Consider the following 12,767-nt stretch of genomic DNA (forward strand, 5'->3'; position numbering starts at 1 on the left):
CACACATACACAAAAAGGAAAAGACATCACCTTATACATGGCCTGTTGGTTCATATCTTTGCTTGGTCGCATTGGCCAAAGTCTTGGGTCATACAACTAGATTTTGTGACCTCCAAACTGATTCATCTGAACCAAAGTTCATATAAAGAGTCATGATGTGGAGATGCCGGTGTTGGACTGGGGTGGGCAGAGTAAGAAGTCTTACAACACCAGGTTAAAGTCCAACAGGTTAACCTGAGGAAGGAGCTGCGCTCTGAAAGCTAGTTATTTGCAACAAACCTGTTGGACTTTAACCTGGTGTTGTAAGACTTTTAAAAAAAAAAAAATTTTTTTTTAAGAGTACCCAATTATTTTTTTTTCCAATTAAGGGGCAATTTAGCGTGGCCAATCCACCTAACCTGCACATCTTTGGGTTGTGGGGGTGAAACCCACGCAGACGTAAGGAGAATGTGCAAACTCCACACGGACAGTGACCCAGGGCCAGGATTCAAACCAGGGTCCTCAGCGCCGCAGTCCCAGTGCTATCCACTGCACCACATGCCACCCTGTGTTGTAAGACTTCTTACCATATAAAGAGTGCCAGCCAAGTGACAGTACCAAAGGGCTAACTCCTGTGATCCACTCCTGTAATAAAAGAACCACATCTTATGATGATTTTAGATACAATTAAGACATTTAACTGGGTGGAATGAGGCTTTCTGTTCTGCCAGGTTGGAGAGAAGGACCTTTAAAAATACATGCAACAAACAAATTAAAATATTGTACTTGTGTGCCAGGAAATGGATGATGCAATGGATTGGATCTTTTACCGCAGGGACCTGGATTCAAAAACAACCTAAACCAAGAGAATTAAAGTATTCTCTATCGGCTGGGTCGGGGACCTCTCTGAAATAAATTTAGCAACTCAATTCAGTTTCCAGTAGGCATAGAGGCGGAGAATAAAACTAGCCTTACTTTGGCACTCATTGACACTAAATTGTTCATCTCATTCAGAGCTGAAGGATGGCAATGCTGAGACAGAGTACACCCATGCTACACCTGACACCAAGCGGCCGAAATGAAAAATGCTTCATTCTCCGTTTTCCAAACCCCCTCAATTCACAAAGTAAAGTAAATAAAGAAAAACAGTTGCATATTTTCCTCCCAAACATTTGATATTGCTGACGGACTGCAAATCAGATACACACCAATCCTCCTCCTGGCACAGAACTTGGCAAAGAGACCCACCAAGCGGACAATGGTAAACCTGAGGCCTCCAAGAAGCGAATGCCCTCAGTAAAAAATAGTTGCAAGCAGTGCAGTTGTACTTAAGTTATACATTAGATATTTTTCAAATTGAGTTTTCCCTTGTTTAGTTTTCGGTTTACCTATCAGCTGGTTAGATACAAAAGGTGCAGGGTCCTAATGTACGTATTGAATTAGAATTTCCGGGGGGCGGGGGGCAGGCAGAATTTCACAGCCCCTCCAATTGGCAGGATTTTCAGGTTCTGCCAATGTCGATGAACGTTCGAATGGCGCACTGATTTTATGGCCCCGGCCCATCCCCGCCGTGACGGGGCGGTAACATTCCACCCTGTATCTCTGATTTCCACTAGATAATCTTTTCCCCCTAACTAAATAATTTCTATATTGTCACTACTCTGCCTGTACAGGTGCTTGATAATACATTGCTTCACAGCTGACATGTTTTCACTTTTCATACACAGGTGAGGTTTGTCGCAAATCATACACACAGTTTTCTAACCTATGTCGCCATAAAAGGATGCATGCTGACTGCAGAACGCAAATCAAATGCAAGGACTGCGGTCAGATGTTCAGCACGACCTCATCATTAAACAAGCATAGACGATTCTGTGAGGGCAAGAACCATTTCACCACGGGGGGATTATTTGGTCAAGGCATTACCCTTGCAAACGCTCCAGCTCTGGATAAGTCCGGTTTGGTTAACATGAATCATAGCAATCCTGGTCTTGCTGACTATTTTGGTGCAAATAGGCACCCAGCTGGACTAACCTTTCCAGCAGCCCCTGGCTTTCCATTTAACTTTCCAGGTCTGTTTCCCTCAGGGCTGTACCACAGACCACAACTGATACCTGCTAGCTCACCAGTTAAAGGACTACCAAGCATTGAACAGAACAACAAACACCAAAGCCAGTTGTTGACATCGCCCCAGATGCTACCGACCACACCAGACATTTTGAAAGCAGTAAATCGACAGTCGTCCTCGGATGAAGTCCGGCCAGTTGAGGTTCCACCTGAGAAGTCGCTTGGGGAGAAGCCGCATGGCAAAACCAGTGACCAGTCAGAAAGCAGCGACCTCGATGATGTCAGCACACCCAGTGGCAGCGACCTGGAGACTACATCTGGATCTGACCTGGAAAGTGACATTGAAAGTGACAAAGAGAAAAACAAAGAAAATGGCAAAACCACATGTGACAAAGTAAATAGCCCTCAGAAAGTAGTCCCGATAAACAGCAATAAGAAGGATTTTTCCAACCACTCACTGTTTTCCCCTGTACTGGATGAACAGATTGCTGTGACAGGAGCTGTTAATGATTCAATTAAGGCCATCGCTTCTATCGCAGAGAAATACTTCGGTTCTACTGGACTTGTTGGCATGCAAGACAAAAAAGTAGGGCCATTGCCATTCCCTTCCATGTTTCCCTTTCAATTTTTCCCTGCGTTTTCTCAACCAATTTATCCATTCCCCGATAGAGACTTAAATGCTGTACCTTTAAAAATAGAACCACAATCGCCAAGTGAGCTGAAGAAGCTAAGGAGTGGAAACATTGAGTCGCCATTCGACCTCACCACCAAGCGCAAAGAAGAGAAACCAATGCCAGCTGTGACCTTAAAGCCACTGACTTCCCATTATTCCAGTGAAGAGCAACCACTAGATTTGAGCATGAGCAGCAGAAGCCGAGCCAGTGGAAGCACCCAGGTAGAACCACGGAAAAACCACGTGTTTGGGGAGAGGAGGGACTCGAGTGCTGAGCAAGCCAAAAGCTCTGACCATTCCCTGCAGCATGCCAAACCAACCCCTTTCTTCATGGATCCTATTTACAGGTAAGACAATATGCTGCATTTGGTGAGTCACTAAATGAGAATTTGTGGAATGTGAACAAAACCTTTTAAAAAATAAATAAAAATAAATAAATAAATTCCAATTAAGGGTCAATTTAGTGTGGCCAATCCACCTACCCTGCACATCTTTGGGTTGTGGGGATGAGACCCATGCCGACAAGAGGAGAATGTGCAAAGTCTACACGGGCAGTGACCCGGGCCGGGATTGAACCCGGGTCCTTGGTGCTGTGAGGCAGCAGTGCTAACCACTGTGCAACTGCTCCACCCTAACCTGTACAAAACTAATGCGGATTGTTATACCACATCTCAAAGTGGCAAAGAGTAATTCCAAGGGGTCGATTTTCATTTTGAATGAAAAATTGTAATTTTCAATACCACTCCGACCGCATTCCCAGCAGCTCTGCTGTCTCTCACAGCTTGACATTATTTGCTTGGCAAGTATAACATTTAACTTCTCGTTCCCAGTACATGAACCCTGTTCCTAACTTGGGTAACAAACTCCTTTGTCCAGTTCAGGTACAGATTTCTCCATTCAACGATCAGAAGTAGTTTCATGAGATTTATTACAAGTTCTTGTCATTGTTTAAAGGGATAGTGCACATTATATCATCCCTACGCTGTTAGATTTTGTACAGTTTAGTTCAGTTAAACTGTTCCATCATTTTGCATTCTGCCTAAATCCAACAACTTCTTTGGGTTTATTGGTTTATTTATTATTATTTTAGAGAACCCAATTCTTTTTTTCTCCAAATAAGGGGCAATTTAGCGTGGTCAATTCACCACCCTGCACATCTTTTTGGGTTGTAAGGGTGAGACTCACGCAGGCACGGGGAGAATGTGCAAACTCCACACAGTGTACAGTGATCCGGGGCCGGGATCGAACCCGGGACCTTGTCACCATGAGGCAGCAGTGCTAACCACTGTGCCGCCGTGCCGCCCTGGGTTTATCGGTTTATGACTAAGTAGACTTGTTCAATTTTTACTTTTATAATTACCTTCTGATTTTAAAATATTTTGTTGTGTTCCACTTTTTACAGTTTCATTTAACTGGCAACATCCCATTCCACAGTCCTATGCCCCTGCTTCTACCAATGCAACTCTGCAGTAACTAATCGGTTCCCAATGAAGCAGCACGCCCAATTAATTTTTCCTTCCCTCTTCCAATGTGACAGGTTCTTTATTTGCTCCAGGGCCCTCTATCTGATGGCCTGGCTGAGATCACTGTGAACAGAATCACAGGCACAAAATAGCATCGGCCAAAAGTCATGATTAGATAGATTTGCTTGCATCAGGCTTTGTCCGTTTGGTTCAAGGCAGAAAACAACTACATTCCCCTCTGTACGGCTTTTTCAAAATGCTTTCACCAGCTGAGATTAATTTTGTCAATTTTGTTAATAATTTTGTCAAAGTAGAGTGGAAAAAAGGAAACTTTCTGACCCAGTTGAAGCACTAAAGGAAAAGTACATGAAACCTGCTCCAGGTTTCTTATTCCATCCACAGGTAAATTAAATTCCTTGTTCATCGGTCCCATTTCATCAATGTTCATGCTGTGTTATTTCAGACTAATACTTTTAGGATTATTATGTTTCAATAATATCGTGTATTTTTACTTGTGTGTAACTAAGAATGTTAAGTTTCAATAGCGTGATATATTATGTCAGAGAATTAAACAAAATAGTATTTTGCATTATTATTTATTAGATGCTAGGACTATTATCCAGTTGCACAGTATATTGTATTTTAAATATAGTGGTACAAACCAAGGAGCACAGTGTATTACTGTTTATTATAGTAAAACATTTAAAATCCCAGTCACACAGTATGTAAATATGTTTGCAGAAACATTAAGCCTGGTGAACAGTATGTTATTGTTTAAGCATGAGGAGGACACCATGTCTCAAAGGGATATAGATAGGTCCTGTGAGTGGGCAAAATTTGTCAGATTGAGTATCTTGTGGGACAATGTGAAGTATTACATGGGGTGAGCACCACCATGCATTGGCCTGGTTTAAGCTGCTGACCAACTGGAACATTCCAGTTGATCTAAGATTGGCCTTAATAGATCTTGTAATTACCTTAATAGGCACTTACTTATGGATGACTTATGGATCAATTTCCAAAACATACCTTTGCCAAAATGGCCAATTTACCAGATGACTTGGGATTTGTTTTCTTCTCCCCTGCTTCCAATCTTGCAGCACTGACTGACTTCCATCAGCACTTGGCTTAATGGCCATAATTAAAATGCTGTTCTGGATTATTTTTTTCTTTCGCCACATCTCCAGCATGGTTGACCAATTCTTGTTGCCTCCAGAGATTTTGGATCCTATGGCCTGTAGATCTCAATCTTGTGTAGGTCTCCATCCCAAGGGCTGTTTTGAGAGCTCTACAATGCATAGACTGTCTTCTAACAACAATGTCCTCCATACTAATATTTCTTTCAAACCACAGATGAAGTGTTTTTTTAAGATACTGCTGAGAAAGACTAACAGCTTGCATTTAACATTTATATAACGCCTTAAAATATTGCAAGTTGCATGGGAACACCATCGCCTCTAAGTCACATGCCTTCTTGACTTGAGAACATATTGTTGCTTCTTCACGATTGCTCAGTCAAAGTCCTGGAACTCCCTATCTCGCATCACTGTGGGAAAACCTTCACCACACGAACTGTAATACTTCAAATTAAAGGATCACCACTACCTTGTCAGGGCATCTAAGAATGGGAATGAATGCTGGATTCGCCAATGATACTCGCACCCTAAGGATGGACAAGCTGGGCCGAAGGGCCTGTTTCCATGCTATAAACATCTATGACTATAAATGAAGAGCTAAAAATGTCTGAAATAGTAAAAGGATTTAACCTACTGCCTAGTGAGCCCGAGTTCAAATCTAAGATTGTATCATCATTTAAATCCAGTTGCTTTTGATAGGCATATTTTGGTTAACATTCACGAATCGAGGCATTCTGCAAGTGATATATGAGCTGAGCCAATCATTGGTCTTGTTAGATAGTCAGAGAATGAGTGTGAGGGCAAGCCAACAAATCTGATTTTCAGACTTTCTCCTTCCAACAGTAGGAAAAGATAAGCAGTAAAAGAAAGGGCTTGGTATGTATTTTAAGAAGTGTTTGAGGGTGAGAAATGACAAAATAAGAATTCATGACTCCCCTAGTTCCTGTGTAAGACTGTAGCACTGTGAAGCTGGTTCCATTCCTCAGTTGTGAACCATTTCATGAGGGCAGCCTGCTGTGATATCACTTACTCAAAGTCCTTAATGAGAAACAAAATATGCCGTGGCAAATCCAATCGTCCAAATCCAAGCACAGAGTGTTCTGACTAAAGGAATAAGAAACAGATGAGAAATAGTTATTCACAGTCACTAATTGGAGAGAGGAACAAATAATGTGATGAAAAGATTGATTAAGCCCCTGCCATTTAGTTCAACTTTGAAATTAAGGTTTTCACATCCAATTGTTTGGGCAATATTCAAGGCAGCGGTGAGGAGACAGTGTCTAATAAGCCATATCATTCATTTCTCGTCATGCAGTTGTACTGCCGCACTGTTTCGGAATGCTTCTTCAGCCCTGGTCTCTAGTATCAGTGTATAGAAACCGCTGCATCCAGGAAAAGTTCTATGACAACTGGTTCCACTTTAAAACATCTGCAATGCATAAACCTATGCATATGCAGTTGTTTTGAAATCATTGTTCACAGCTATTTAACTGGTAGTAGAGCCCTCATCAATGCAATGGGGAGGGTCTATACAAGTCAGTGTTTTAAAGATTGCTTTCACAGCCTTTCAAGGCAGGAGTGAGTATTTCATCAGCCACCCATGTCACGGATCACCAAAATCCATAGTCCCAATTTAGAATCCTGGAAATTACAATACAGAATCAAGCAATTCAGCCAACTGAGGCTGTTCGTGACTCCCACACTATGGGTTTAGATCCTTGCTGCAATCAAAATAGGGACCGTTTGAAGTCAGCACCGAATCCAAATGGCCTTGTTGAGTTTGGGTTTTCATTATGCCCCGCCCCTTTCCTCTGTTGGCAGAAATGGGATCTGCCAGATATAGGGGTGGGACTTCCACATGCCGGTCCCGCCTGCCATTTTGGAAGCTTCGCAGAACCAACGCCATTAAAATCCGGCTTGAGTGTCTTATCTTCAAGAGTGTAGCTCTACTGCCTGATATCAATTTGTGCAATCCAGTAGTGTAAATACTAGGATCCAGTCATCTGACCAGAATATGAAATCTTGCACTTCTCCAATATTTTACAAACGTAGAATGAGAAACATTTGCTAAAACAAAACTAGATACCGATAATTAAACTGCTTTATTTCATTGGTAGCAAGTGAACATACAAGGGGCTGGTTTAGCACACTGGGCTAAATCGCTGGCTTTTAAAGCGGACCAAGGCAGGCCAGCAGCACGGTTCAATTCCCGTACCAGCCTCCCCAAACAGGCGCCGGAATGTGGCGACTAGGGGCTTTTCACAGTAATTTCATTTGAAGCCTACTTGTGACAATAAGCCATTTTCATTTCATTTCATTCATTTCAAGTCAATGTAAATTCTACTTACTCAGCTCTACTCCTATTTCCCCTCAAAAAACATTTGCAAAAAGTTTAAGATTGCTTGTATCTCCTTCAGATTTTGCTACCAGTACAAACTGGAATGAGCAATGGTTTTGACCAGAACTAGAGTCCACTTTCGAGGGTGAAGTTGTGACAACCAGAATAACGGTTCTCATCCTAGGACCTGTTAAGTAAATTATGGTTGATTCAAATTAGACTGGTCCTTGGTCCTATCTGTGTTTAATGTGAATATGTCTGCTTTTTTGCATTCAGCATATCACGCTTTATTTGGAGGTCAAAATTCGATACCCCATTCTGACTGGTCAATGCTAAGAATTGTCACATCTTCGATATGTGCGCCCAGCATGTAACTCACTCCCGTAACTGAAATTAGGCACATTTGGTCTACATTCATTCAACATGTACCCTGCCACAGCTCCAGACTCGTCCTCCCCACTCGCCCACCAGTCCCACCCCAGGAAAATGGAAATGGAGTTCTTTTGACTTAAATAGTTAAGAATGTTCCCATCTTTCCATTTGAAATATTCATGAGTATCCCAAACTGAATTTCCCGCTACTATTTCATCGAAACAGATTGATCACCAACTGGCAAAAATTGCCGGAACTCTGGTAGAATTTTAAACTAGTTGAATTTCATGTTAATTCCCTCTTACAGCTATAAATAAATGGAGTGGTGATAAATGAAGTGCTCCAGACTATTGATTGCAAAATAACCACTGGATTGCAGCTTTGCAATTCTTCAGTCACTTTGTGAATTGAAAGAATAGGCATAGAATTTCTTCCTGATTTATGTACAATAATTCAGGCCAAAGTAATATAGCTACCCTGGTTACTAAAATATGTTATGTGACAGCTCTTTTCATTTTCTGCAACATGTTTTACTGATGTTCATGAGTTTATGCGGCTAAGGGCCGATAGGCAAAATATTGTGATTTTTATTTAACATGGATGAAATCGTTCTAAATGAGAATGGTAGCAGATGAGTAGAATGTGAATTTAAGAGTTATGGATTATTATAATATTTTGTATTTAAAATGATGCAGGGTTTAAAGCTGCCATAAGCCAAATAGACAAATGCTATGTCACCATCTGATATTGACTGATAAATTTCCACCCTCGCTAAATGTCCAGATAGCTGACCAGTTTTGCTGCATACATTCCTAATAGTTTGCTTACTGCACTTAATCAAAATCTGAGAACTTTACACCAGCCTATTTGAGTTAATTACTGAGATCTAGCTTTATGCAATTTCAGAAATATACATTTGTTGAAAATAGTAATTCACAATGATAAAAAGGGTTCTGTTTACCTTGCATCAGCTGATCGGAACCCTGTGACATGCCAGTTGTTAATGCCACTTTCAGGAAAACTCATTGGCAAATGCCAATTCTTTGAAGCATTAACTGTATTTTATAAGGCTGTTTTCATTTTACAGAAACCTTATTAGCGGTCGATAAGCATATGGCCAATCTCCTTGACCAGGATGCTTACCTAGTGGCAATAAAGTTAGGCTGCATGGTGGTGCAGATTTGTTTAGCTCTCATATCCCGCAGAATTAATGGCCCCCTCTACCCCACAGCCACCACCAGGACCATAACTACTACAGAATCCTTTTTTTCTCAGCACTTGAAGAAAAGTGAAGATCAATTGAGTTTGATCAGCATTTGTGAAGAGCGTTCCATACCTGGCTCACTCACTTTATTTCCAAAAGCTGGTCCTCGGACCGTCTTACTAACAAAGAGCCTTCCTGGCTGACAACAGTTTTGCTTGCCATCTCTTACTATACTTCCTGCTGAGTTGTGAGAGTAGCCTGCACAATACTGATCAATTGTTGTGGGTGCAAGCCTGTGCTTAGTGATTGGCCCTCAGCCTCCAACATCTGACTGCTTGTATATAATTGTAGCAGGAGCTCCACTAGTTTGACTGAATTACTAAATAGTTTTGTCAAAGTCAATCCCTTTGCTGTATTACTTGAGGCAAAAGAAAAAATTCTAACAAAAAAATGTATCCTCAATTACAATCTTGAAGGATTTTAAAATCTTGAGTATACTTCTTTAATACAGTTACCAAAATTTAAGCTAATTCCCCCACTCATTCGGCAGGACTGTGGCTGTGCTAATGGCTCATATTTAATTTTTATTGAGTTACGTCACCCAGCTGAAGAGTTTGTGTGAGGAGAGGAACTGCTTCAAGTTAAGCTAAACATGGATTTATGATTTAGATTTTTTTGATAGTTTAAAAAAAAAGATTCACCCTTCTAATGTCAGAATGTTTGAGCTATTAATTGGATTTTATTTAAATTCAAAATCTAGCTAATTAATACATTACCGGTATTGCTGAGCTGTTTGACACATTTTATTTATATACCTTGATATATATTGAATATCACAAAGTATTCAAGCACTGGAAACTTGAATATAGATCTGGAAAAAAAAGTCATAAGAGGTATTACCTGCAGTTTTATTTTGAATGATAAATTCAGAAACTGATTTAAGACATTTATAAAATCATTTTAATTGGCTTAATTGATACTCCAACACCAGCAGTACAGGGTAAAATTGGACAGTGTAACAGCAATATCACCATTTATTTATATAGTGCCTTTAATGTGGTAAAACATCTTAAGGAATGTTATCAAAGAACTTAAGTTAGAGACACATTAAAATGAATCCTGAGCAAAAGCTGGAACTAAAATGAATCCCATTTAAAAAGACAGGGTCAGGTGGCAATAAATAAATAGAAATGATGATGTTTCAGAATCTAGCTATCCTGGACATTTCTTATTTGACCCTGCTTCCAGGTTTTTGCTGGGAGAAGGGGTATGAACCTGGAGCCATCAATCTAACATCAAAAAAACATTTGCAAAGAAATGGTTTGAGGCCTCCCTATTAACTCTGATGTTTGAAAAAATCTCATCAGCGGACATGCAAACAATATCATTTGTCATTTGTAAACAATTATGGCAGCTGAAAGAAACTCAGTTTGTGGATTGTAATTTATTTTTGTATTTTGGTTCTACTCCCTAGTTCCGCTTGCCTGATCAGAGAATTTGGGTAAGTTCCTCTGCTTATAATTCCAAACCATAATTCATAAGGATCAAAATGAAAGGTTTATTAAATGGTGCATAACTCATGATTAAAAATCCCCCGCCTCCCTCCCTACTCTCCACAAATAAAAATGTAGATGTTTGCCATTTTACTTCAGGATCAGATTGCATTACCATAATCACAAGCACTATTTAAGTAATTCACACAGTAGGCTGAGTTATAAATCACTCCATCTGGTAACTCAAACGATAGCCGGGGCCTCTCAAAAGCCACTTGTATTTATTTCTGTCACCAATAGATTAGAGCGAGTGAATAGAAGAGTTTGTAATAATTGCTTAGGCCATTGTTGATCATATCTTTGCTTTCACAAAAAAAGGTTAAAAATATTTGCTTTTGTCCAATAATGGCGACGTCTGCATACTTGATTCATGCTGGGAATAGAGTTAAATGCTGGATTGCATCAGTACAAGGTTAACAGCCTCAGTGGGATTAGAAGGGGGTGGCATTATTTCCTTATTCAGACATCTGGCTGTTGATAAGATCAGTGATTGTGAGAAAGTAAATCAGAAATTATTCAGCTGCTAAGTAATACTGTCATTCACTGATATTAAGTATGTCTTACATCTATATAGGGCAGTAACTGCTGTGATTTCACTCCCTGGGGATCTTTGAATAAATATGTTGGGGCTTTTTAAGCTGCTTGATGTGATATGTCCTTTTATCACATTAGGGCTTTATAAAAATAATATGCTTCAATGTTTCTTTGGAATTTGAGAAGCCAATCCAAACCTGATGTTGGGTAATAGAGCCAGGTACTTTATAGCACAAATATGAGGGGTCCTAATTTTATTCCTCACCTGTCTTGATTGAGTAGAGGGGCATTGCTGGTAAGAATGCTTTAGGTTATGATTTTTTGCTGCTGAGTGAGATAATCCCAGGGATTTGCTGTGATGAGATAAATGACTAGTAAACCCTCTAATACTACAGATAGGTCAGTCTATTGTCTCATTGAATCTAAGAATATGGCATTTCCTTTATTTCCAGTATCCCAAAAAGGGAGCTTTTGTGCTCTCCACTAAAGTTTATATAATTCCCACTCATGTGTACTGTCCCTCGAATGGTAATGTTATTGCTCAGTCATTGTATATCGCATTGAAAAAGAATTCTACCATGCAGAATGACCAGAGTATGAATTCCTCCCACAATATATACAGATTTAACACTGTAAAGTTCCCTACCTTCATTTTGCCATTAATAAGATTATTAATAAGATGTTAATGTTGTTAAAAATCAGGTTTAAAAATATATATGCCATACTTACTATTGAAAGCACAGCAATATTAACTTCCAGTGGATATCACACACACATGAGAAGCATTAAGTGCAAGATAAACTCTTTTCCAAAAGTGCTTTATCTGTTAGAAATGTGATTGCCTTATTTTCATTTCATTTGGTGCTTACTGCAGTCGCTACTTTATTTTTCCCTATTATTGTAGTTGCCCATTACTCACGGATATAATTTTGAACCACTACTGGAACAGCACAACATTGCTTGACTCCCAATTTATGGAACTCAGCACTGAAGAAATATTGCGACAAATTTAAAGCACATTAAAAATAATAACAACTGCACCTTCTTGGTTAGATTCGGAGCCATAATTGAGATTTTCAACAATGATTATTGAATGTATCCCAGCTTCTCTTGTGATGTAATGCACGCAGCCTTGATATCCACCTCCTATCAACCTTCTGCTGAACCCTAGCAATCGTATTAACGTTAAGTCTGCCTCTCAGCAGATGGATATTACACTGGTAAAAATAGGTCGGCATAGTAACTACACATTTTATTTAGAAAAAAAACTGTTCCTGTTCTCAGAATGATTTATTTCCAAACCATTTTCCCGAAACTGCTTCAGAGTATGAATTATTAATAAAATAACTTCCTATGTATTCATTATCCTTTCCCTTAACTAGTCAGTGTAAGACCTTTCCACCCTTTTGTCATAACTAGGTGTCACGGGTTAAAGGTGTCTCTTTTTC

General features: G+C 39.8%; 1 protein-coding gene across 8 annotated transcripts in view; it reads left to right on the forward strand.

Annotated features, from left to right (window-relative positions):
* mecom (MDS1 and EVI1 complex locus) overlaps positions 1-12,767 on the forward strand; it is a 1,243,903-nt gene that overhangs the window by 1,178,910 nt on the left and 52,226 nt on the right. For 5 of the 8 annotated variants that reach the window (XM_072474007.1, XM_072474005.1, XM_072474003.1 and 2 more), the window contains 3 exons: positions 1,707-3,066; positions 4,494-4,584; positions 10,707-10,733. In XM_072474007.1, the coding sequence (XP_072330108.1) occupies positions 1,707-3,066; positions 4,494-4,584; positions 10,707-10,733 (1,478 nt within the window). The remainder of the gene's footprint in view (positions 1-1,706; positions 3,067-4,493; positions 4,585-10,706; positions 10,734-12,767) is intronic. The other 3 variants (XM_072474006.1, XM_072474004.1, XM_072474008.1) reach the window with 2 other exon arrangements.

The sequence above is a fragment of the Scyliorhinus torazame genome, chromosome 14, assembly GCF_047496885.1.
Source record: "Scyliorhinus torazame isolate Kashiwa2021f chromosome 14, sScyTor2.1, whole genome shotgun sequence".
NCBI classification, from domain to species: Eukaryota; Metazoa; Chordata; class Chondrichthyes; order Carcharhiniformes; family Scyliorhinidae; genus Scyliorhinus; species Scyliorhinus torazame.